The sequence below is a fragment of the Crinia signifera genome, chromosome 1 (assembly GCF_055691185.1).
Source record: "Crinia signifera chromosome 1, ASM5569118v1, whole genome shotgun sequence".
Taxonomy (NCBI): domain Eukaryota; kingdom Metazoa; phylum Chordata; class Amphibia; order Anura; family Myobatrachidae; genus Crinia; species Crinia signifera.
The window spans coordinates 364,707,567-364,734,882 of NC_139217.1; the positions used below are offsets into that span (position 1 = coordinate 364,707,567).

Consider the following 27,316-nt stretch of genomic DNA (forward strand, 5'->3'; position numbering starts at 1 on the left):
AAGTAAGTCGATTTATTAGTTTACTTTTCTGTCTCCATTTCTCTATATGCAGCATAGTGTGTACAATTGTGCTGAAAATAAGTTTATTATGATAAACTGGATAACACTACCATTTATAGGGATTATTTTATAATGCTGTGTGTGGGTGCATTAAGATAATTGCCAAGCCATAGAAACCCATTAGACAGCCGTAAATGTGTGGTATTGTGTCTACACAACCAAGCTTAGACAACTAACAGCAATGTTGTTCTTGATTTCATGTCCAGAGAAACAGTATGAGATATCAAATCCCGTGTATTGTACAATTATTAAAAACATTTTCACTATAGAGTTTATCCTTGTGTTCTTGTGGGATGCGGTCATTTGGTCTACTGCATTAGGTCGACATGCTAAAAGGTCGACATGACTCTAGGTCGACATGGGAAAAGGTCGACATGATTCTAGTTCGAAAGGTCATTAGTTCGACAGGTCATTAGTTCGACAAGGTCATTAGTTCGACATTGTCTATGTCGACATTCACAAGGTCGACATGGAGTTTTTCACTGTTTTTTGAGCCAACATGTGCCGACAGGCGGTATTTCATGCCCTACCATCCACTAGGGCGTGGTGGGAGAATAAAATAGTGTGCCGAGCGTAGCGAGGCACCGTGCCCGACGCATTGCGAGCGCAGCGAGCGATGCGAGGGGATGCAGTGCACTTTAAACTGTGTCCATGTCGACTGTGTTGACATTCAGGTAAAAAAACAGTGAAAAACCCCATGTCGACCTTGTGAATGTCGTCATAGAAAATGTCGAACTAATGACCTTGTCGAACTAATGACCTGTCGAACTACTGACCTTTCGACCTAGAATCATGTCGACCTTTTCCCATGTCGACCTAGAGTCATGTCGACCTTTTAGCATGTCGACCTAATGGATTCGACCTAATAACTTTCGACCATAATGCAATAGACCAAATGATCCCAACCCGTTCTTGTATATGAAATATGAAGCATTAAGCATCATACTGTAGCTACAGTACCATAGCTAAGTACAGTATATAATAATGAAAGTAAATCAGAAGTTACTTGGATTATAAGCCCTGCTTGTTTGATGGTCCAACATTCAGTACTTTCTGCTACCCTCTTTGGTTTCCGGATGGTCAGATGGCCTTCTATTTGGCAATGTTGAATTACTTATGGTCTTTAGACACCATTGACACTAGAACCAGTCCTATGGCAGGTGCAGTTACTCCATCTGAGTATTACCTCCTAAGTGAATGTTGAGCATCTTTTGCACAATCTGCTTTCTATGTCGCTCCTATAAGATGCCTGTATCTAAATGTTACCACCTTGGACACACCAATATATTTCATAGACCATGTTCCTATATCTGCACTGCAGGTCTGTACGGATACCATTGGGATGCATGCAGAGTGTGTCTCAGATGCATGTGCATACACAGAACCATTGCTCCACTGCATCTGATATCTCGGCTACCTTGAAACTCAGAGTGAGGCCCAATGTGTTGCCATTCCTAAGATGGCAGCTCCACAATGATAAACAATACATCCGTTTTGTGAACATTGCTAACTATGGGCCTAACGAAGACTAGATCGTAAAGCACATTTTTTCTCAAATGGGAAAAACCTTGTTACACTGCAGGTGGGCAAATGTAAAATGTGCAGAGAGAGTTAGATTTGGGTGGAGTGTGTTTTTTGCACATGCATATAACATGTGCAGAGAGAGTTAGATTTGTTTCTGTGTGGGGTATATACTGGCTGCTTTATTATTATACTGAAATTTAGATTTCAGTTTCAACACACCTCTCCCAAATCTAACTCTCTCTGCAAGTTACATCTGTCCCACCTGCAGTACAACATGGTTCTGTCCATTTGAGAAAAAATGTGCTTTACAATCAAGTCTGAATTAGGCCCTATGTGTGAAATAGACTCAGATATCCTTTTGTAAATAAATATAACCTCTATAAATATTACTCCTGCCTTATACCTAATTTGTCATTAGATACAATATTTAGCAAGGATAATACAACATCTCTCCATATAAAATAATAGTATTTCCTCTTGCTCTACTGTATATGCCAAAAACATATTGTGCAAAACTGTGCTGAAAACAAGTTTATGATGATGAACTATATAACACTACCATTTATACAGATTGTTTTATTGTACCATATATTATTTAGAGTACATTAAGATACTTTCCTGAGCCATAGAAACCCATTAGACAGCCATAAATATGTAATATTGTGGCTACACAATGATAAGGTTTGAACAACTAGTAGCAATGTCTCTGACCACAGATCACACCATGGGACAGATGTACTAAGCTTCAAAAGTGATAAAATGGAGAGAGATAAACAGCCAGCCAATCAGCTCCAACCTGCCATGTTACAGACTGTGTTTGAAAAATGTCAGACAGGAGCTGATTGGCTGGTTGTTTATCACTCTCCATTTTATCACTTTTGAAGCTTAGTACTGTACATCTGGCCCCATATTCAGAGTAGGCTATTTTACAGATGTTCTCAAAAAAGTTCACTGCGAAGAATTGCTCAGAATTTACACTGGTTTTAAGTGTTTCTTGAAATGTTAAGAATAACTAGTCAATAAATACTTTGGTTATAATAGTGAACAATGAAGGAATTAAATAGGAAACAAAGTAGCCAATGAGAGCAATAGAATTCCTTAAATGTTTGGAAGGCTTGCCCTTTACGTAATTGCAGTTTGAAATTAAAAAAATATATATTATATAAGTAATTTAGGAAAATAAAATTTGACATCCGCAAAGAACCCACAGAAAAATCTAAACCTTTTTTTCTAGAAAATCAATATAAAACAATTGCAACATCCAAAATGTTGACACTTTTACTGTAAAAATTGTGATTGTCAAAAGTCAAAATACTGACAGTAGGGCTGGGCGATAATAAGAGCAAATTGCAATTAGGTTTATGTTGCAACATTGTGATGGTAAACATAAAGATGAAAGCACCAAAGGAAAGGTAAGTGCAAGATGTACTGTGCTAGATAATGTATTATAAGAAGGGTTAGAGGCAAAATAAAAGTTATGTTTAAATAATTGATCCCAATACAGCATTAGTCTTTAGGATCTTATATAGCTAGTTTTATATAAATAGTTTTGAAAATGTACCCGAGTACTGGCCCCACACAGGCTGTCTCTCTTGGGGTGACCCAGGAAAAAGGTGCAGTGGTGTTGGATTTTATTCAATTGCTTGTATTTACTCTAAATAGGATTTTAGTTTATTTATTTACAGTTTCTTATATAGCGCAGCAGATTCCATTGCGCTTTACAATGGTAGACAGTGATAAAACAAACTGGGTAACAACAGACAGACTTGGAGGTAAGAGGGCCCTACTGCAAGCTTACAATCTATAGGGATATAGGAGGGAAACACAAAGACAGTCATCAGTAATAGCATAGCAGTCCCACCAAGTTACAAGTCCAGAAGGGAAGCTATGTAATACATAAGTGCCTCAGAGGGTTATGCATGTAGAATTTAAATAAGATAGGCTTGCCTGAAGAGGTGAGTTTTCAGGGAACACTTGAAAGTTTGGAGGCTAGTGGAGAGTCTTATTGTGCGTGGAAGGGCATTCCATAGGATGGGAGCAGCCTGATGAAAGTCCTGTAATAGTGAATGGGAGCCAGTGATCCGTGCAGAAGAGAGATGCAGATCTTGTGCAGAGCGGAGTGGGCGAGATGGGAGATATATTGTGATAAGTAGAGAGATATATGCTGGTGCAGTATGGTTAATAGCTTTATATGCTAGTAGAAGTGTTTTATATTGAATACAGTAAGATACAGGCAACCAATGGAGGGACTGGCAGAGCGGATCAGTAGATGATGAGCGTCTTGCAAGGAAGATCAGCCTAGCAGTAGCATTTAAAATGGATTGTAGTGGTGAGAGTCTGTTCTTGGGAAGACCAGTTAGGAGACTATTGCAATAATCAATGTGGGATATAATGAGTGCATGGATAAGAGACTTAGTAGTGTCTTGTGTGAGATACGGTCATATTTTGGATATGTTTTCTAGATGCATGTAACATGATTTGGAGACAGATTGAATGTGGGGAAGAAAGGACAGGTCAGAGTCGAGGATGACCCTTAAGCAACAAGCTTGTGGGGCAGGGTAGATTGTCGAGTTGTCAACAGTGATGGAGATATCAGGATAATAACTGTTCTTAGTTGGCGGGAATATAAGTAATTCTGTTTTGGAAATATTGAGTTTGAGTTGGCGAGAAGACATCCAAAATGAGATGGCAGAGAAACATTCAGAGACTCGGCCCAAAACCACTGGTGACAACTCTGGGGTTGATAGATAGCATATAAGTGATACTGAAATCCGAAAGAGCTGATTAGTTTGTCAAGCGAGGAAGTATAGATGGAGAAAAGCAGAGGACCTAAGACTGAGCCTTGCGGAACTCCGACTGACAGAGGTAGTGAAGAGGAAGTAGAGTCAGAGGACACTGAAAGAGCGATCAGATAAGTAAGATGTGAACCAGGAAAGGGCTGTATCATTAAGACCATGGGTCCTCAAACTGCGGCCCTCCAGATGTTGTGAAACTACAAATCCCATCATGCCTTGCCACAGTTTTGCTATAAGGGAGTGTTAAAACTGTGGCAAGGCATGCTGGGATTTGTAGTTTCACAACATCTGGAGGGCCGCAGTTTGAGGACCCATGATTAAGACCTAGTGAGTGTTGTGTTTGTAAAAGAAGAGTGTGATCCACAGTGTCAAACGCAGCAAAAAGATCTAGAAGAATAAGTAGTGAGTAATGGCCTTTAGACTTAGCAGTTACCAGATCATTCACCACTTTAGTCAGTGCTGTCTCAGTGGAGTGTTGAGAGCGAAAGCCTGACTGAAGCGGGTCTAATAGGGTGTGAGACTTAAGAAAGTTTGTGAGGCGAGAGTAGACAAGTCTCTCCAGTAGCTTGGAGAGGCATGGGAGCTGAGAGATCGGAAGATAGTTAGAGAGAGAGTTAGGGTCAGAATTGTGTTTTTTCAGAATGGGGGTAATCAATGCATGTTTGAGCAGAGATGGAAAAGTACCAGTAGCAAGAGAGAGATTGCAGATTTTAGTTAAGGTTGGAATAAGCACAGGAAATAGAGTTTAAGCACTATACATGGACAATGTGGAATCAATCATACTGTATAGTGTATACTGTCTTGAACCTAACTGCCCAGTGCTTCAGTCTGACAGACAACTAAACACTAAGTAGCAGTGGTGCAGAATAGGGACATCAAAGGCTTGCTTACAATGTTTATCTCCTCTATGGGAAAAGCATCGAGAGTAGATGCTGCTGAACCTTTTGGGGCAGGGTCGTGCTTACACATCATTATGATGATGGTGGGATTGTGAGTCTCCTGCAACTTCCAGGAGAGTACAGTTGGCTTAGCTCCTATGAGAGACTCGGTTAATAACTGCCATGAGGCTGTTCCAGCATCCCTGCACCGCTACATGCTTGTAACAGCTGGTTAGCTGTATGGAATCCCTATCCATCCCAGCTCCCCTCCAACACTAGTGCACATGTAACAGAGCCTGCTAATCTACACTGATTAAGTAATCTACACTGATTAAGTAACTGATTAAGTAACTGGGCTGTTCATAGTTTGAGTCATCTGCTTTTGTATGCCTATATACCTATTTTTTAATACCTGCATAAAGATCATTGACAACAAAAGTGGCAGCTTACACTATGAACAACTGAATGGTATACTTCATAGAAGATATTCTCCAGAGATGGCAATGTGCAAAATAAATATATTATTAGGAAAAATGTATATACTAATCTAAACACCATGATTTTTCCTATGTCAATAATTATAATGTTATTCATTATAACATTATTCTGGTGGTGTAAAAGGAGCAACATGAATGAGTAAAATAAATACATTCCATGTATATTATGAAGTGTGAGGGGGGACATTCAATTAGACATGTACATTTTTCTGGAGAAAAAAATTGGCTTTTTCCTAATGCGTTTTTTTTTTTCTTCAGGCAATTAAGTTATAGGGGGGTATTCAAGCCCGTTTTTGTCTTGCTCCACAGCATATCGCCAGGCAGGATTCAATGTCCCCCTTGGCAATCAGTGAAAAGGGGGGCATGTCCACGTAAACGGCCATGCATTGATGAGATTCGCCCGTGATCACGACAATTCACGGCCATAATCGACAAAAGGGCCCGACAGCTTTCAAATTCAGGCCCATTCTGTCGATCTGCCTCTTCAGTGCTGTCGGGCAAGACAGCATTGAATAGGCGCCAGCCGGTATTTACACCGCCGGAAATAGTGGCGGGGATTTTTTCTCCCCAAAAAAGACCAATTTTTCGAAAAAATCATATAGGAGTAAATTTACTAAAATGGGAGTTTTATTTATTATGGGATGTTGCCCATAGCAGCAAATCAGTTTCTACTTCTTTTTTATTTTGAACCTTCTAGAAAATAATAGATTTAATCTGATTAGTTGCTGTGGGCAACATCCCATCTTCAATAGAACTTCCATCTTAATAAAAATACCCCTTAGAATCCAGGTTAAGTTCATGGACCTACGTGTTTTCACCTGCCGCAATTGTGAAACGGGGTATTTTATCTGGGATTTATTTTCACTTACCTCAGGCAGGTGAAATAAAAATCTCTGATCAGTGTCTGCAATTTGGCTGGTCACTTAGCCGCAGTAAATTACTGTGGCTAACTGTATAGTCCCCTAAAATTGTGAATGTATGTGAACTGATTTTACTTTACAGCTTAGATCAGTGGCGTAACTATAGCCCCGCAGCCCCCGCCATGGCGGGGAGGCACTGAGTAACTGTGGGCGCCGGTCTCCGCTGCGGGGCTATGTTACGCTGTGTGTGGCTGGTCGGGACGTGTGGGCAGACAGCGCGGCCCCCTCCCCTTCCCCTCGCCCTCCCATCCGCCCGCCCTAGTACAGTTAATAACCCCCCTTACCCCTCCTCGTGCCGCCGCCGCATTCCCGCAGCACAGATCTCCTTCAGGCTCCGGACCGTCTCCTCAGAATATGGCTGCCCCCTAACAGCAGACAGTTTTTGTAGGGATGCTAGAGGAGGCGGCAGCCTCCTCTAGCATCCTTAAAATCGGTCTGCTATTAGGGGGCAGCCATTTTGTGATGGTATTATTTCATTAGCACTGTACGTCAGGAGGAGACGGTCCGGAGCCTGGAGGAGATCTGCGCTGCGGGAATGCGGCAGCGGCGGCAGAGGGGTAAGGGGGGGTAATGGGGTGTTTAACTCTACGTGGGCGGTTGGAAGAACTAGGGGGGGGGCGGCGCCTCCTATAACGGCGGGGGGGCGCAAAAATCCTAGCTACGCCGCTGGCTTAGATCTTCCAATATTTGCTTTATAGTCATGAAATCATATATTTAAAATGTGAAATGAGTGCAAACAAATTACAAGTGGATGGCAAAACCCGAAGACGTAATTATAAGTCTTTCACACAATCCTAATTTTAGGCATAGGCCTTCTCTATTTATGTCTGCTCTTTGCTGCGATTCAGAGAAACTGTGATATCTGAAAGATGTCATTTCTTTGCCCACACTGAGAAAAATGCATTCCCAGGATGTTAAAAAAAAGTTATAATAAGATGTTGGCATTGCAGCGTATCATTTTGATACCACTTAAAATTATTACCTCTGTTTCTAAGCTATGAGCTGTATGAAGGAGGCAGGATGGTTAGATGTACATACTGTACCAGTGAACTTATATGACACACCATATTTAATGGATTAGCTTCTTTAACTGAACTACAAAGCAAGTTATTTTTCGTCTTTGCCGTGATAAGCCGTTCTTTATACATAATGTTCCTGGGAAGGGAATCTTTGCACCCGTAGCAATCATTCAGAAAACAGACATTCTAACTTAGGTTCCAAGTTGCAGTTTAAGCTGACTACTTGCTAGTAAATGAGCTTTAAACTTTAATTTTATTAACATTGAAGAATATTGTATGCACTGGTCAGTGCATGCTCATGTTATGTCAAACACTAATTCAGAGGACATACTGTAGTTATTGAATATGACAATTTAGGGCAAAATTCAGTTAGCCGCATAAGATTATGAGCTAATTGATCCAATTAGTACCAAAGCTAGTAGTTGTCCAAAAAATTAATTTTTTCAATGCCGCAGGGGCTCTCTGCCCCTGACGGCGATTCTTAACCCCTGCGGCGGACGGGGCAGGGAGCCGGGGGACGGCGGCAGGCAGGGAGATGGAAGTCTCCCTGCCTGCCCCAGAATGTATGTGGGGGGGGGGGGGAGGAGGGCTCCCCGGGACCCAGGCAGCACAACCCAGGAGAGTTAGCACGGGACCGGGTAGGGAGCCGCTTGCACAGCTCCCGATCGTGCATATGTAACGATCGGGAGCAGTGAATATATGAATATCTAATGAGCGGCTCCCAGCTCCCGGCTGGCTGTTATGTGTAAAAAAATAATATATTTTTTTAAATTAAATATATATTCATGTGCTGTAAGCACATGAATAAAAATAGCATTCCCCTTCACAGAATAAAATTCCTGATTTTTACAGCAAATTTAAAAAAAAAAAAACTTTATTTTAAAAGTTCACATTCCAGTTCACCATAAAAAGATGGCGATTGCTACACGGTGACACACAAGGCGAAAATCACTTAGAAAGTAATTTGCCATCTGATCATTGAATACACTCACGGTGGATCACATTGAAAAACCCATTGAAAAACCACAGCGAATTGCGGAGACTATCAGACGGTGAATTGTCCATCATTCACTGTTCGCCGTCGGCGAAAATTGCACGTGAATTGGGTGATTAACTTTTTCAGTAAAAAGATTCCCCTTTAGAGCATGAAAATAGCACACATTTGCCGTAGAACATGGCGAATCAGTCTCATTGAATACTGTCCATAGTTGCAGAATTTCCATGTGGTTGGCGCAGCAATAGAAGGTGCAGGGGAGTGTGGCTTTGTAGGGTTGGGATTGCTTGGTCTACAGTATGTCGGTCGACAAGCATTAGGTCGACGCCATTAGGTCGACATGGGAAAATATCCACATGGTTCTAGGTCGACATGGGTCTAGGTCGACAGGACATTAGGTCGACACAAGCATTATGTCGACAGTCAAAAGGTCGACATGGGGGTTTTCGCTGGTTTTTTACCTGAATGTTGACACAGTCAACATGGACACAGTTTGAAGTGCACCGCATCCCCTTGCATCGCTCGCTTCACTCACAATGCTTCGGGCACGGTGTCTCACTCCGCTCGGCATACTATTTTATTCTCCCAGCACACCCTAGTGGATGGTAGGGCATGAAATACCACCTGTCGGCACATGTCGGCTCAAATAACAGTGAAAAACCCCATGTCGACCTTTTGACTGTCAACCTAGACACTGTCGACCTAATGCTTGTGTCGAGCTAATGACCTGTCGACCTAAACCCATGTCGACCTAGACCCATGTCGACCTAATGATGTTGACCCAATGCTTGTCAACCAATATACTGTAGACTAAAGGACCATATACCGGCTTTGCATAGGTGGCATGATTCAGAAGGAGAGGCTTTGGGTGGATGTAGGGCTGTGTGCTTGTGTCATCATAGCCAGTATTACCAGGATTGTACAGTGGGGACATGGCGTCAATGACACGATTTAGCGCAAAACATACCATTTAGGTGGCTACACTATATAGATTGCCTCTAAATATATAATATGTACTGCAAATAGTTAACTGAAAACAAGGAAAAAAGCATAATAAAAACCCAGCGCTTTCAACAGAGAAGCATCTGTGAGGCATAAATGATGCTGTTATGCTTTGCTCATGTATTCCTCTACCATGTTCAGGTAATGATACTTTGGTACACGTGCTTCTAACAAGATTTTCTGAAATGGAAATATTTCATATTAAAAAATGCCATTTACATACTTATTTTCCCATCATCTATTTTGACACTAGCATTTCAGGTTTTGGCCAGGGAAACAGACACAAACACCTTAGAGAAACTATTAAACACCCATTAGGAAAGTCTTAAGCCAAAAGTTCTTGTAAACTAATAATTATTTTTAACAAAATGTCAAAAGTAATGTTTTTCTTGAATGCGGAGCAATCCGTTGATTTATACACTCGCTTCATTGGTAAAATTCAAGTGGATTTTATTCCATCAAGGTAAGCAAAAGCTGACATTCCATCGACGTAACATGACGTTTCGGTCTTAGACAGACCATCATCAGGATACAAATTCCACCAGACAAACAACCTGGCATCCATCCGCTGGAGAGGATACGAGCCCTATGGTTATATATCATACACTGTTATTATGCTAAGAGGACAGTCAGGTAGTGGTGGGGGCTGGAGGCCCCCACTACCCCAGGAATTGGCAGCCTTCGACTGGGTGGGGAACACCAGTAAGTGTGTCCTCTGGCTAAGGCATTACCTCCTTGCTAGAGTAGCGAGGTTCTGGTTCTAAAAGTATGGGGGACCCTTTCTTATTCCCAACCATATTTTTTATACCAAAGCTGTCTCCAAGCCCAGTGCTGTTTAATTAAATATGGGGGACCTTTACACATTTTGTTTCACTTATTTATTGACTGATCATACAGAGAAGCCCGCACAGAGGACAATGGTCTGTGCAGTAAAATCAACCTTCCATGGCCAGCAAGCTGCAGACCAAGGAAGAAGCCACTGACTTTGGCATGCCAAGGAAACAGGGCAGACACACCTCAATTCCAGGAAATCTGCTGCCACCTCCCCCCTGAACCAAAAGCAGAATGCAAACATTGCAGATTTTGATCAACGTCACAAACATAGAGCTGCAGATATGCAGTCCGGCTCCTGGGCAGATCTAACAACAATGGCGCATGGACTTTACATGAATCTTATCGGTAGGACTAACTTTTTGTTTTAACATCAGCTCATGTGGACTCTTTCTATTTTCAATTTGCACACTTGTATACTATAGAATGTTCTATACATCAACTTTCTGTAGAAAGTTACATCTATTTTTAATTTAAAGAAACAACCTTGGTTTTCTGTACAGCAATAAATGTCTGAGTTCCTATATTTCATAGAAATATCACCATGGTCACATCATATTTATGACATTCCATGGAAAACATCACTGACATCATGATAAATAAACATTTTGGGTATACTGACCACACGCAAATAAATGCAAGTAATATAATCATCATCAAATGTCATTTCCCCTTATAACACCATAAGTATGTCAATCTTATCAGCATAATCAAAAAATGATTAATTACACATGAATGCCAACCAATGAGGATAACCTGGGTTTCTTCACGTCCTGTACTTTATTACATTCTAATAGACACAAGATGAAGGCACTTTATTTATTACACTTTTTTCATTACCGCTTAGTACACTATCAGGCCTTGGGCATAGGAAGTGGGCAACTGCTTTGGGTATGGACCTTCAGGATGTTGTTAAAAAAATCTGAACTGCTTTCATAATCAACAAGTCCACTTTTCCCAAAGTCTACAAGAACTATTTCTTTCTTCAAGTAGATGTGTAAGGTTAAAAAAACAAGAGCTTCCTACAATTCATCTCTACTGCCCCAATATAACTAATGCTGCTAGAAATCTACCATGAGGTAATAAGTTATACAGATGGCTGGCTACTTTATAATACCTAGTCTTAGATCACAGTAGAGTACCATCAGACACCACCCCTGGCAGGGGTATACTGACAGTAAAAGCCATGGGGAGGCCGTGGAAGGTTCCCGGTGGGTCACTGGTGGCCGGGAGAGGGTAAAAGGTGTGAGGCTGACAATATGGGTATGTAAGGGGCCACATATTGGAAATATCACCTGATAAAGATTATAAACATAATTCCCACTTCATCACCATTTACTATTAATTTATTTCAGGGCAGTGTAAGGGTACCAAAAGAGTTATTGAATGGTTTTCAAATGTGAGTTCAAGCCATGTATGTACGATATAATGCATTTAACCTTCCACTCGCTAATGGGGTTCGAGAGAGAGATAGATTCTATGAAACATATTATTTATGACTTGTGGATGGTTGTCAGTCAAAAAGAAACAATACCGTATATACTCGAGGATAAGCCGACCTTTTCAGCAAATTTTTTACGCAGAAAAAGCCCCGCTCGGCTTATACTGGAGTGAGGGTCCCAGGACCAGCACTGCTGTGGAGGAGGGGACCGGCGTGGCTGCAGGAGACTCGGCGCAGACAGAAGCTACCTCTCCTCTCCCCCATCCCCACCCATCCATGAAGCTGCGGCTCCTCTCCCCATGGCCACCGGAGACACCCCCCCCCCCCTGCATGCCGGAGACTTTCCCAGTGCCCGCCGGAGACAAAGTGCCCTCTACGCACTGGAGACTTTCCCCCTGCCTGCCGAAGACACTGTGCTCCTCATCCAAGCGCACCCCGTGTGTGTAAGTGTGCTCCTAGACCTTGTACAGTGTGTGTCAGTGTGCCCCTACACCCTGTACAGTGTGTGTATCAGTGTGTGTGTCAGTGTGCCCCTAGACCCTGTGCATTTCTCACCCTAGGCTTATACTCGTTTTCCCAGTTTTTTGTTGTAAAATTAGCTGTTGTGGCTTATATTGGGGTCGATTATACTCGAGTATATACAGTAATTAAAAAAGGATATATAAAAAGTGGAATGCAATATCCCCCTATTTATTGATTACACAGCCAGGTATACTCAAAAGCATCATTATCATTATTTATTGCTAGGTTATTTATAAGGTATCACAAAGCAAGCACCACAAGATTGGAATACCAAATCATCGGTACTTGTTTCTTAGCACGGCACTCGTCGTAGGTGATCGCATACCTTAAGTTAAGGTATGTGATGGACGCAACCGACGCGATTTTAGGGCTATTTTTAGCCTTTTCCCAGACAATTAAAAAATCACGTCCATCATGTCCATCGCATGCCTTAAGTTAAGGCATGTGATGCGACCGATGCGATGGACGCGATTTTACATAGGGAACAATGTTAAATGGGCCAATGGACCCGATTTTTTATTGTATACCCACCCTTATGGGTATTTTACATGACAAATGCCACCCCCATTGTTAACGCCACCCCACGATGAATGGCAACCCGAAGCGTGGCGAGCGCCGCAAGACCGCGAGGGGCAGCGGTACGCGTCCTCCGAACTTTTCATACCCCCACTTTCCACGCTGCATATGCAGCGAGTCCCGTGAGGGGACGCGTAATACCTGTGAAGTAATGCGCGTTCGCTCGCCACGCTTCGGGCACTATATACCATCAACTCCACGCCGACGTGGATAGTGGGGGTATGAAAAGGTCGGACGACGCGTACCGCTGCGCTCACCACGCTTCGGGTTGCCATTCATCGTGGGGTGGCGTTAACAATGGGGGGGCATTTGACCCATCAGGGTTGGGAAACAATAAAAATTGGCGTCTGGGGGCCATTTAACATTGGGGCCAATGTAAAATCGGGTCTCAGGGACCATTTTACATTGATTCCAATGTAAAAATCGCGTTGATCGCATCGCATGCGATTTACGTGATTTCTGGGGGTCCCGATGGATACAATTTTTATCGCTGGCTCCGTGCTAGGAAACAAGTACCAAATCATCTAAAAGGCAGATCTTGTGAAAACATAACAACTACATAAGAGGTTATCAAATGAGGTGCAGCTGTTAGACAGGGAGCATGTGACATCTTACAATCTGTTGGACAATGTTGAGACCACAGTAGCTAATGAGATGCAGAGAAAGTAATATCAAGAAGATCAGTTTAGCCATATTTAGGGTATATTGTAGCAGGAACAGACTGGTAAAGGGAAGGCCAGATAGCAGGCAGTTGCAGAAGTTAAGGTTGGAGACAACAAGAGAATGGAAGTGTGTTGGAAACGTCCTGAATAAGAAAGAAGGTGTCAGAAATGACCCAAAACTACAGACTTTCTTAACTTGGAGGAGTATAATGCTGGTAACCATAAGGGAACCTGGAATGGTAGTAGTAGCAATGAGAGTACAGGAGATGAGCCCGGTTTTAGATATTAGTGAGATCTAGATAGAATTGTGACATCCACGTGAAGATGGGAAGGGGTCTGATGGACGCACAGGATAAAAGAGAGCTCTGGGGCAGAGAGGTAGATGTGGGCATTGTCCCCACAGAGGTGGCAGCTAGTTAACCAATTAATTCTAAACAATTACTTTTCAAACGCTTCGGACCAGGTCTACTGTATGTTGAAAACATATAACATAAAAACATATCAAATTCGAGAATTATCGACAGAAATACTCACAGCCATATTTTTCTGAATGTTTTGGGAGACTACTCTCCCCTATATCTATATAGTGAATTGTTGTAGAAAATGTTTGGAAAAAGTTTTTGATCCTCATCGATGCTACTTTAATGTCATCATTCATGAGTGAATGTGTTGTACTACAACTCTGTTTTTATGAGGTTCAATAAAAATATTTTTGAAAAAAACATATCAAATGAAATACCCATTTTAACCATTGTGCAGACAGTAATATGATCCTGATTTAATTCCAAACGCTATATATTTTTTATTCTACTATATATATATATATATATATATATATATATATATATATATATATATATATATATATATATATACATATCCTCCTGTGGCCAATAATAATACACAATTTTTCAATAAATGTTCCAGATACTGCTATAAAACCCATACCCAAATAATATGCTACAAATCAATGAAATAAACAATTATTGTATTGATTTAAACAATTCAATTACATTGTGATAGCACTTCCCTAGTAACCGCACAGTGATTTACCATAAAAACATTATGGGCGCTTTTACAAGGTCCTTTTTTATTTATGCTATGCTTAAATAGCCTGTGAGCTAGTCAAGCCTGCCTTGTCATTGTAAAATCAGAAGGCTTTGTGGTTGTTAAATCTTCCCAGTGTGCCTCAACATGTGAATTTTACATGTTACTATGTTTCAGTAGTGAAAGTATGGAAATTGTTCACATCACAGGAATGTGAAGAGCAGCCAACAGTAAGCAGAATAGAAGCTGGAGCTTTTCATGTGGGAAGCAGTCAGTGGCCAATCACAGCCCAGTAATGGCACTGCAATACGCAGAAGAAACATTTGCCATTAATGAAGTGCAGAAAGACTATGCTGTTACCTTGCTGCTGTGACTCACACACACCTTCCTCTTACGAAAAGAATGGCCCCACTTGGCTGTCACTTTTGTGGCAGATGTGCTTATAGCTATACATCTGTCTGACTTTAAGTATTTCACTCCTTACATACAACAATATTGAAACACAAACAATGAAAGCCTGAAATCCAGCTACAAGAAACCTAAACTGTCAGGAGCTGCTAGAATACAATAAAAATACAATAAAAAGTAGAAAAAAAAAGTACAGTCTATGGGCCCAATTCAGAGTGGACGCAGAGATGCAGAAATCACTATTCAGCTAGTTCTGCACTTCTGTACATGTGTGTTCGCGATGAAGCACGCATGTTCGAGCCCTGAAACTGCAGTCACAGGAGATCGCAGTTTCAATATACAGTAATTAAAAAAGATACATGAAAAGTGGAATGCAATAGTGCGGTGACGCACCATTGCCTGGGTGGGATGCTGGCTTTTGTTGGAGCAGTCCATAAAACACAGGTGTGCCCGGACCGCTCAGAAGTAGGAACATGGCATCTGCGTGACGACACACACTGCTGCTGCTACCTGGAACATGGCCGGCTTATGTTGAGTTTGGCTTTGCAGCTATGCCAGGGGGCAGCCGGTAATGTGAGAGCACTTTGCTGTTTAGCAAACAGTTTGCCCTTTAGCTATGTCCTTGTCAAATTTTGCAGGCACATCAAGGAACGGACCTGGTGAGCGGGGCAACCATGCTCTGTGAGTAGTCCATCATCGGATTCCCATCTCATGGACCCCCATGAGGGAGAAGAGCCCGTCAGTTAGGATCCTCTCAGGGTTTTAACAGTAGGGGTTCCGACGTTGGTGTAATGATCATTGGAATCCAGACTGTCGGGAGGCCATCCGGCACCCTCAGACTGGGACCTCCCCTGCATGCAGCAAGATGATGGGGTTTCTGTAGCCAGCATGCCACTTCAAAAGGATGCCACTTAGGGTGACCTGGCAACACACTGTGCCCTGTCTTGATCCCAGGATCACTTATGTTGTGGAGGGGGTATACTATTACAGATTACAAGATCTTTGGTAAACAACCTCTATACACTTACAGGATTGTATTTGTTTGGTAGATATTCAATATTCCAATATTGTACAGCAATGGCGAGAATGTTATATACTGTACATTAATGCATGACACTTGGATGTGTATACTGAAATAGGAGCATTTACAAGTAAGTAGAGGAATAACAAAAATTACACTAATGAGATTCAAATAAAATGAACAAACACTGAAGCCTTGTTTATGAAGATTACCTAACCACTATATTAAGTTTCTTATTGACTTCATAATGGGAAAAATAATTCAATACTAGTGGAATAACTAAACTGCACTATTAAATGAAAAGTCTCTGTTATTCTTTAGGAACAGTAATGAGTCAATTTTATGTTGGCATTTGCACAGTTGCTATTAGTGCTAAATCATTTAAAAGCTTAAACTTCTTGCGCGCCCCGCTTAGAAAGCCTTCCCTTTTAATCCCAGTCGTACTGATTTACAGACAGTCAGAGGTTTTCTTTTTTATTCACTCATTCATTAATAGCCAAGTTTGGAGTTGCATACAATATTCCCTCTGCAAAGTGGCCTTTAAGATGCTGACTTTGAAGAATAGTATAAATGACAGTGTGCTGGGCAGACTTGCACTTCAAGATCAATTTACAATTTTCTTTAACAAGAACTGCAAGCCCTGACTACATACAATAACTTTATATCAAACTTGCCTCCTCTCCCACAAGTGCCGGGAGACTCGTGTTTTTGCTCTGAGAAGTCCCCAGCAGGCACGGAAGAGTGTCCAATCACCTGCATCCCACCCACTTCCTAGTGAATAGGGCAGGATGAGGAGATCATACAGGGAATTGCAGTTCCATATGGAGGTTGCAGGGCTAAATTACGCAAATTCACATCATTAAGTCCCACCCACGCTTTCAGCTGACCGGTGAATTGTGGCATTTTGGGGCAGTAGCGTCTGCTCTTTACGCAGCTCCCAGAGAGGAAATTATTGGCAAGTATGCTCTACACGCCGTGTTACCAGGACCAGTTTAGAAATGGGGGGGGGGGGGGGGGGTATGGAACTACAGCTTCAAGCCTCCACATAAAATACATATAAAATTAACTACATATTCATAAATATTGAACTTGCATTTGTAAATTTCTTACAAATTTTTTTTTTACTTTTACATATTTATAGAGCGGTTGGGTCTGTAGTGAAGGGTTGCACACATCCGGAGTCATTTAAATGGTACTGCTCACACCCATTCAGCACTGGTCACACAGCTTAAGCTTCTCACACAGGCCTTTGACCATTTTCAGCCACAGACCAATATGGCACTTGATCTGGCCTTCTTAATTACAAGTACTTCAAAATAACAATCATCTACACACAGCTATTGTACATACTGATCTATTATACACGCTGTAACCTATCAATGCATTAGGGACCCATGACATATATGCACAGGAGATGCAGTAACTGGGATAATCTTCCATTGGCTGCCTGGGTCAGTTCAGCACTCTGGTTGGTGAAAAGCACATTAATTACCAGGAAACCTGGGCAGCACCGTCAAACAAGTAGACATCAAACAAGAGACAACAGGCCCTAATTTAAACCTGATCACTGCTGAGCAAATTCACACAGCGGCTAATAACCGATAGGCTTTTGAGCAAACGGTAAAAGTGAACTGCTTTCAGCTCAAAATCGACCAGTGTGTATGGATCTTTACTGCAAGCACACTCTCTGCTAATTGCAGGTCGGTCTAGCAGGGAGAAAACATCTCCCAATGGCACTACCTGTACTGTCTGTAACTGCCAGGTAGTACTTGCAATAGAATGTCACTGCAAGCCACAGGGAAGCCAGTGTAGTCACAGACTGCAACTGGTTTACTGACATCAAGCTGAGGTGTCCTTTACGTAAACTCTGCCACTGGTTACGATTAAGCTGCATAAAGGGAGGTTTAGACTGCAGGAGAAGAGGGTTCGGGCTAGGCTGAGGCAGCGGAGGGTTATGCTAAAGCAATAGGGATAAGGGTTGGAGATAGACTGCAGGAAGGGAGGGTTTAACTTAAGGAGAGTTGGGGGGTGATAGGGGCTAGGATTAGGGTTAGACAGTCTTTACCGGGTGACTCTTTACCAGTCTTTACCGGGTAACTTTTTACCGGGTGCTCTGCATAGCATAATGGGCCTTATTCGAATTCACTCTTTCTGACAAAATCCTTCTTAGATGGACAAAACCATGTGCACTGCAGGGGGGCAGATGTAACTTGTACAGATGGAAATAGATTTGGTGATTTTTTGGTGATTCTTTGCAGGGTAAATACTGGCTGCTTTATTTTAACACTACAATATAGATCTCACTTTGAAGTAAAACCCCACCCAAATCTAATTAGATCTGCACAAGTTACATCTGCCCCCCTGCAGTGCACATGGTTTTGTCCATCTAAGAAGGATTTTGTCTGAAAGAGTGAACTCGAATAAGGCCCAATGTGTGATGGAGTCTCTGACTGGCATAATGTGTAATGGGGGTTTTGCCTGGTAATAAGGCTCTAACTGGAATACCATGTAATGTGGACTCTGCCTGGCAACGGGGTTCTGCCTGGTAAGGTAGGCTCTGCCTTGCATAATGTGTAACAGGGGATCTGCCTGGGGTAATGGGGGCTCTGTCTGGCGTAATGTTTAATGGGTGCTCTGTCTGGTAACAGGGGCTCTGCCTGGTAACTGGGGCTCTACCTGGCAAAATCTGTATGGGGGGCTCTGCATATAGTAAAGTGTAATGGGGGCTCTGCTTGGTGTAACTTGTAACATGGACTCTGCCTAGCATAACTTAAAATGGTGGCTTTGCCTAGAGTAATGTGTAAAAAAGCGCTCTACATGGCATAATGTGTAATGGTGGCTCATGTGTAACAGGGGCTTTGCCACTTGTAATATGTATGGGGGGGGCGGCGCTCAGCCTGTGGTAACATGTAATCGGGGCTCTGCCTGGCAACAGGGACTCTGCCAATCCTAACATGTAATGGGGGTTTGCCTGGAATAACGTGTAAAAGGGGGCTTTAATATATAAATGAGGGGCCCTACCTGGTGTAATGTGTATAAGGAGTTCTACCTGGTATAATGTGTATATATAGAATTACTGTGTGGTGTAATTTGAATAATGGAGAGTAATGTGCTGCAAAACATTCTCTCATTCTCATTCTCTCATTCGCTGACAAACTCTCTTGCTCTCCCAGACACACTCTCTCCCTGACACTCTATTGTGCTCTACTCCATCTCTGTAACTCCCAGACACTGTCTCACTCCCTCTGGCTCCTCTTCCCCACTCTTGCTCTTCTACCTTCTCTCCCTGACACCCTCTATATCCTTGATGCCCTGTCTTGCTCTCCCCTCTCATCCCTTTCTCTGTCTCCCTGACCCCCTCTCTTGCTCCTCTCTATCTTTCTCTCATTATGGGCCAGATGTATCAAGCTTCAAAAGTGATAACATGGAGAGTGATAAACAGTCAGCCAATCAGCTCCTACCTGTTATTTTTCAAACCCAGCCTGTGACATGGCAGGTAAGAGCTGATTGGCTGGCTGTTTATCACTCTCCATGTTATTACTTTTGAAGCTTGATACATCTGGCCGTTAGTCTTTTTTCCATGAAGCACTCCAACTCTCTCTTTCTATCCCCCCGACACCCTTTATGTCTATCGCTCCCTTCTCTCTCTTTTGCTCCCCTAAGGGGCATTGTAGTGGCAATGGTGGAAGGGTGCCCACAAGGTCCTAGTTACTCCCCTGCGGATGAGTGACAGGGTCATTCTGTAATTTCTACGCAACTATCTAGAAAGGTTGATTATCATTGAAACAAATTAAAATAATTTATGCGTTTAGATACTTTTTTCTACCTTTATTACTGTTTGTTATTACTCAGTTTTGTTTTATCTTTGTGTACAATTGTAAAGTGCAACGGGATCTGCTGCGCTATATAAGAAACTTAATAAATAATAATAATAAATTAATAATGGCAACACAAAATTTATCCTGCAGTGTGTTCCCTCTATATTCTTGATGAGGGGCACAACTATACCAAAGAAATCATGGAAAATTAAAATAGTTTAGATATGGAGCTAGAAGGTTCCTGAACAATAATTCAAATCCTGAACAATGGATTCCATACTTTATACACTGTATACCAGGGATGGGGAACCTTAGGCCCTCCACCTGTTGTTGAACTACACATCTCAACTTGCCCTGCAACAGTTTCAGCATGGCCAAATAGCAAAACAGTAGCAGGGCATTCTGGGATGTGTAGTTCAACAACAGCTGGAGGGCCAAAGGTTCCTTATGCCAGCAGTATACTAATGTCCTCGTAAGTGGATAGTTTACCTTTAATAAACCTATAATACATTTGTGTGCAGCTTATGAGTTAAGGTTTTCTTTTACCTGCTAGTAATGAAATAATTATTATTCAGGTCACAGTTTGGCATTTCTGTTGGGATGACTGTACAGCTGGCATTTGGAATTGACAACATTTCTTTTGTATAGTTTCCAATGCTAGGAAATGTCATCAAGGTTTAGCAATACGCCTGCCAGTCAGTCACAAGTATGTGCTATTCCCATCACTTACTTTTTATTATTATACCACTCTCTGCCATTAATTCCTTGGTTTAAGAGTTATCGTGGCTATTACATATCCGTGAAACTGTTGCACAGTAAGTTATATGATCCTGCTCATTTCATTAATAACTGTAATGAATCACAGGGAAATTATTTTTATTTATGTATGACTTCCTTTTGCATCTTCAAATTCAGGGAAGCTTGTTATGGCATTAAATGAACAGATAGTACATACACATAAATTCACCACATTAATAAATAAAAAAGTAAATAAATAAAAAAAACAGTTGCTTTCAGAGACTTTATATGGTGGACTGCATTCAGCAAACAACTATATTTATTTAAATGGCCTCTCCCCATGAATATAATTATGTAGACACACATTGGTGAAGTGTTGCTCCCTTATCAAGGTAAAGCATATATTTGTGTGCATGCCATGTATATACCAAACTTGCACCCAACTGTTACAGAGCAATGTGTGCCACAACATAACCCTGTGAAAAGCAAGCACGTATATCAAATAAACATGCGCACATAACAGTAAAGAAAACCTGAGAGCGAAGTAAAAATCATTGTTATAAATACCAAAGTAGCTGACCAGATGTGGAGCTCACACAGGGTTGCCCAGTAAAATAAATAATATTTCAATCACTACATACTTCAGAACTAACTCTATAACGATGCAAATGCTTAATTCTAAACACAGGCAGAAGTAATTCATGCTTGCAGACTTTTATGGGATAAATTTACTAAAATTCTATTGAAGATGTGATTCTAGGAGGTGTTAAATAATTGAGAAGTAGATTGTGATTGGTTGCTATGGGCAACATCACATTTTCAATAGAACTCCCATCTTAGTAAATAAACCCCTGTGTAACTACCCTTCATGATATGCAGGCATACTTGCCTAATTTAACAAAAAACCTGGATTCAGGAAGATCACAGTAGAATGGTGGCACAAACTCTCCTCCAAGGGCGTATCTAGCTTAATATATGGGTGTGTTTTATATAAAACATCAGTAACATAGTTTGGGAATATTTTCAAATATAGATACTAAAACATTGCTGCCTGTAATCTTTGCTTTGTTATTTATTTTCTTCTTCCTTAGCACAGTAAACAATAAATGCAATAAATGGCAAATGCAACTTGACCTTGTGTGAATTCATCCCTAAGCATACTGGTATGTTTTCAGTATATACAATGTTATTTTAGTGTTAACTATCGCATGCTCCCACACATCGTTTATAACAACTCCACTGCTCCACAGCTGTACATGCAGCTCGATTTGAATATATACTCAGCAACTGCATGCTCAGCCACAAACCCAGTAATTTCACTAAACAATATTGGTAACACAAAGGGGTATATTTAAGGCAGCCGGCGAGGGGGTTTGTATGGCGAGGATTGCTTGTTTTTGGCAAGGATCTCCAAAAACAAGCCATCCTCACCGTCAAGCTCCCTCACCGGCCCCTCTCTGTATTCAATGTTCCGGGGAAATCCTCCTCAGAACGGCGAGGTTCGCTGCAAATGAAGCGAGCATGCTGCATATAGTCGCGAACTTCGTGGTTTTGATGGCATCACTTGCCGTTTCCACCTCGTTTTTTAGAAACTGTGAGGTGGAAACGGTGAGTGAAGAGGGTGGGTTGAATACTGAGGGCGGGATATGATGGTGAGCAAAAGGCACAGCTCATTGTCATAGCTTGCCTTCATTGAATATACCCCAAATTCTTACCCTAACTTATTCACTACTAGCAGCATGCTATGGATGACTGCACACCAGCATGTGTATTCAACCATGTGTTGTCTATCTCTCCTGTCAGGGGTTCCCACAAGGGGGTATAATAAGAGCCAACAGCAGGGACTCCTCAGCAGCTACTGCAAATCCTTGCATAGAAACTCCTGACTAGTGCTCCTGGCAGAATCTGCACAATCCGGAAGATTAGAAGTACAATACCGTACAGCAGGAGATTTATTGCTGAAACAAGAGCCCCCTGCAGGGTGGGGAAGGGTAGGCAACTATGGATGCATAGGACCAGACAAAAATTATTCTGGGGAAATTTGACATTCTGCCAATCTCATTAGGAAATGGCCAGGGTGTGAGGGTGACCTGCTCTTCCACTATAATATTGAAACTGCCCAGTGTTTGGTTCCTGCCTTGTACCACATGGGTCTTACTTATAACTACTTTGAACAGTAGATCCTGCATACTTTCCTGTTCTCTGGTTAAAACAACTGTATGCAAATAACATACAATATGTTTTGGATGTGGGACGGATATTAGACAGCACTTACATAGACAGCCATTACATCGACACCATTAGTTCGACAGCTCAATAGGTCGACATGGTTTTAGGTCGACATACCATTAGGTCGACATGTCATTAGGTCAACAGCTCATTAGGTCGACAGCTCATTAGGTCGACAGCTCATTAGGTCGACAGGTCATTCGGTCGACATGTTTTAGGTCGACACTGCCATTAGGTCGACAGTGTCTATGTCGACAGTCAAAATGTCGACATGGGTTTTTTCACTGTTTTTTGGCCGAAATGTCGACACAGTCGACATGGACACAGTTTGAAGTGAACCGCAGCCCCTCGCATCGCTCGCTTCGCTCGCGATGCTTCGGGCACGGTGCCTCGCTGCGCTCGGCACACTATTTTATTCTCCCACCACGCCCTAGTGGATAGTAGGGCATGAAATACCGCCTGTCGGCACATGTCGGCTCAAAAAACAGTGAAAAAAACCATGTCGACCTTTTGACTGTCGACATAGACACTGTCGACCTAATGGCAGTGTCGACCTAAAAACATGTCGACCTAATGAGCTGTCGACCTAATGAGCTGTTGACCTAATGACATGTCGACCTAATGGTATGTCGACCTAAAACCATGTCGACCTATTGAGCTGTCGAACTAATGGTGTCGATGTAATGGCTGTCTATGTAAGTGCTGTCTAACAATAGTCCAGATACCATATGTCTCTACCCTTCATCATGGTAACACACTGTATACTGTACAATTGATATCTCTGGTTCTAAGATAGGTGCACTCCCTCTACTTGAGCTGAAGTGATGTAATCCATCTACAGTAGAATTTATTCTATACATTTCAATTACTCATACAGGAAAGGTGTGCAAACTCTCCTACATCACATGGCCTACTGGATTCAACACCTCTAACTTTAAACACTATCACCATTTGCCCTTTTTTTATACAATATAACCCTGAAAAATCCTATTTACTTTTGCACAAAAAATATTTTTTAAGGCTATGTTAAAAAATAAAATGGTGGGCAGTAAGTGATGCTTTAACTGCTTTGCCCACCAATACGCTGGGGTTCCTACTGACTAGGTATAGCACTGCACCGCTAAATCCAGATTCAGACATCCTGGTGCGGATACATTCAAACAAAACAAAAATGTAACAAATGTCAATGAAAAAAACATAGAATACCAAAAAAAAATTTTTTTATATTAATCCATTTTAAATAGGCCCACTACAATGGCTACCACAGGCAATACACAGAGATGGCCATCACACCCTGATAGCCTTGATAAATAATAAAAAGACCCCCTTAGCCCCGATCTCAACTGCAGTAAACCGTGTGATCAGATTTAATTTTGCCCTTTTCTTTACTGTCTGAGCCTACAACTGAAACATGTCTCTTACACCTCACATATATATTCTGCCCTTAACCTGGCACTACTAAATACTAATAGAGAAAGTACACTCACTGCCTTTGGCAGCAACTGTGAATATTAATAATAAAAGGTTTTCTGATGGATGTTCCAGAGCAAGGAAATGGCAGCATTGGTGCTACATCCATTTGCTACATTACCAAAAGAAACAATCTAAAATGCAGCTGCCACATAAATGAATGCAAAGGTATAAAACAGGAACAGCCAATGAGTGTGTGTCTTGCATCCAATCGACTGAGGTGTGAGAAATACAAATCGCTGTTAACATATTGGCCCTTTAGAATAAAGCAGAAACTTCGCCCTCTCTATAAGGGTTGGTTTTTGTAGCTGTCAGAGCATGCTTGCACTTGTAGTTTGTCAATGTTAGCACATTAACGTATAAGCAGTCTGCACATGGAAATGATATGCAGGTTTACCTGCTTTACTTCCTTCCTATTAATGTCTATATTTAGTTAGTGAAGAGTGAATGGAGAGGTTATTAGCTGTCTCAGGAGCACAGGAATTACTTTAACAGTGATCATAAATCATAAACAGCTTCTCAAACAAAGGAATCTGGAATATCTATAGCCAGTGTGTGGAAGTGTGGATTGTTGAAGCTGAAACTTTAATACTGAACCTCACCCAAAGTACACAAAATGTAATTTCACAGTCAGTCCCAAAATGTTATTAGATTGCTATTGAGGAATTCCAGCTCATGTTAACCCCTACATAGAGATATTATGAAGTCATTTGTACAACAATGTGTAAAAGACCACGCAGCAGCCACCATATCACAGACAGCTGTAAAACAATGTTGTCAAATTTCTCCTCAAAGTGGTACTTTACACATTAGAGATGCATACCTCCCAAGTGTGTCGCTTTCCGCGGGAACGTCCTGGATTTTGAGGACATCCACGCGTCCCGCCTGGGGCCGCCAGTGTCCTGCAGCGAGGGGGGGTCCAGTTGGGAGTCCCCCAGCCTGAAGGGAATAGACGCTGAGAGCATGTGCACAGCATCTATTCAGCAATGCAGAGGGGCAAAGACTGTGGGCCACGCCCCCTTTCCATAGGCTACACCTTCTTTTGGGCGCACGCGGCTCCGCCGCACGAGTGTCCCGATTAGCTAGAGACAGATGTTGGGAGGTATGCAGATGTGTCCTCACTTACTGCTCGCCTCTACGCCATGTGGCACAAGATGCATGGTGCACCTAGTAGTGTTCCTTCCACCTTTTTATTTTTGTACCTAGTCGCAGCACACCTGTGAAAAGACCCTCACAGTGTACATGGGTCGCTAGGCTGCAACTTTAATGGCAACTTAAAAAGTGTCAGATGAAGCACCACGGAACTTATGGGGCATACTGTACACACGGGGCAATTTAAGCCCCATTTCTAAGCAATCTGACTATATCAATCATGCTTGAATTATCTAGTCATCGCCCGTGTTCTCTATATTGAAAACACAGGCAATGACAGATCGCTCAGCACACAGCTCTGGTGCAGCACTGCGTGCTGACCGATCTGAGCGATTCAGTGTTGCTCAGCAAAAAGCTAAACTCGCCCCGTGTGTACGGGGCATTAGTATGACTGAAAACTGAAGCATCAGCAAGAAAAGACACATGACTATAGATACCCAGTGTGGCAAAATAAAATGTTGTCCAAGAAATATGGCTGCTGATTGTACAAGAGAGTTTAATTGTTTTTTTACTTACCAGGATGTGCGTCAGATGAATAGTAATGAGAGGAGAGCCAGACAGGTTTGGACACAAATAAGGAGGCGGCTCTACCTTCAAAGAGATGAGGTAACTTGCAGCTGAGATCATGTGATCTTTGAACTGATTTGCACCAGAGATTCTTAAAAGGAAAAAAACAAACATTATTTTTGGTCCTTGATAGTTATCCATTCCATCTTTTACTTTATTTTGCTTGAGGAGACAGACTGTGCATGGCATGTGAAGGTGCAGTACCCAGTACAATAGTAGAAACTATTGCAATGTTAGTATTTGTAATATCAATAAGGAAATTAAACAGCAACTAAAAATCAATTACATGTATTAAATATACATTTTGCTTATCACAGTATATATACTGTATACTATAAATGTCAGGTGTAATATTACTGAAGTAGAAAGATATAGCACAGGACTGTAGGTACGTTAAAGGTAGAATTAACTTAAACACCTCAGTACCCTGTCACCAGGAACAACAGAATCTCTCTCTCTCTCTCTCATGGATATGGCGACATTTCTGACCAGTGACACAGCCAGCAGCATGTCTTGAAGGAAAGGCCAGCGTCAGAGCCGGATGTGTGCCTGAGACACACGCGGACAGGCCTAACCAATTGTTGGAGCCAGACGTGAGAGCAATTGTGTCCTGTATGACACTGTGTCACTGTGATAAGCCAGTCTTAATGTTCTATATGGATGTGCAAATCTTACAAAAAACCATATCATTATTTTTTTTAAATAATACTGAACTTATCTGCTCACCCGTTTTTTTGTTTTAGGAATATACTGTGTGTGTGTGTGTGTGTGTGTGTGTGTGTGTGTGTGTGTGTGTGTGTGTGTGTGTGTGTGTGTGTGTTACACTACATTTGATAGGTATCTGAGAGCTAGATCAGACAATGATTCCATTTGTGGCCTCTGGATCTGTAATATGCCCATGAAATGCAACAGAACATGGGGCCTTATTCTGGTTGGTGCGGTGGAACGTACGTACGGTCCATTTCACCGTACGTTTCCCGTACGCGGATGGTGAGCGAAAGTCCGCCCACAAAACATCCGCATACAGACGGTCACAAACACCGACAAAGGGGAGTGGCGTATACTTGAGCATACACCACCGTACACGGACGGATCTCCTCTTAGCCACCGATAACTGGCGTACAACAGAGCGTACGCCACCGTAT

The 27,316-nt window shown here is 41.9% G+C and overlaps 1 protein-coding gene across 4 annotated transcripts in view; it reads right to left on the bottom strand.

Moving 5' to 3' along the window:
- ADGRD1 (adhesion G protein-coupled receptor D1) overlaps positions 1–27,316 on the bottom strand; it is a 417,296-nt gene that overhangs the window by 296,319 nt on the left and 93,661 nt on the right. For all 4 annotated transcript variants that reach the window (XM_083150233.1, XM_083150230.1, XM_083150227.1 and 1 more), the window contains one exon: positions 26,121–26,262. In XM_083150233.1, coding sequence (XP_083006359.1) covers positions 26,121–26,262 — 142 coding nt within the window. The remainder of the gene's footprint in view (positions 1–26,120; positions 26,263–27,316) is intronic.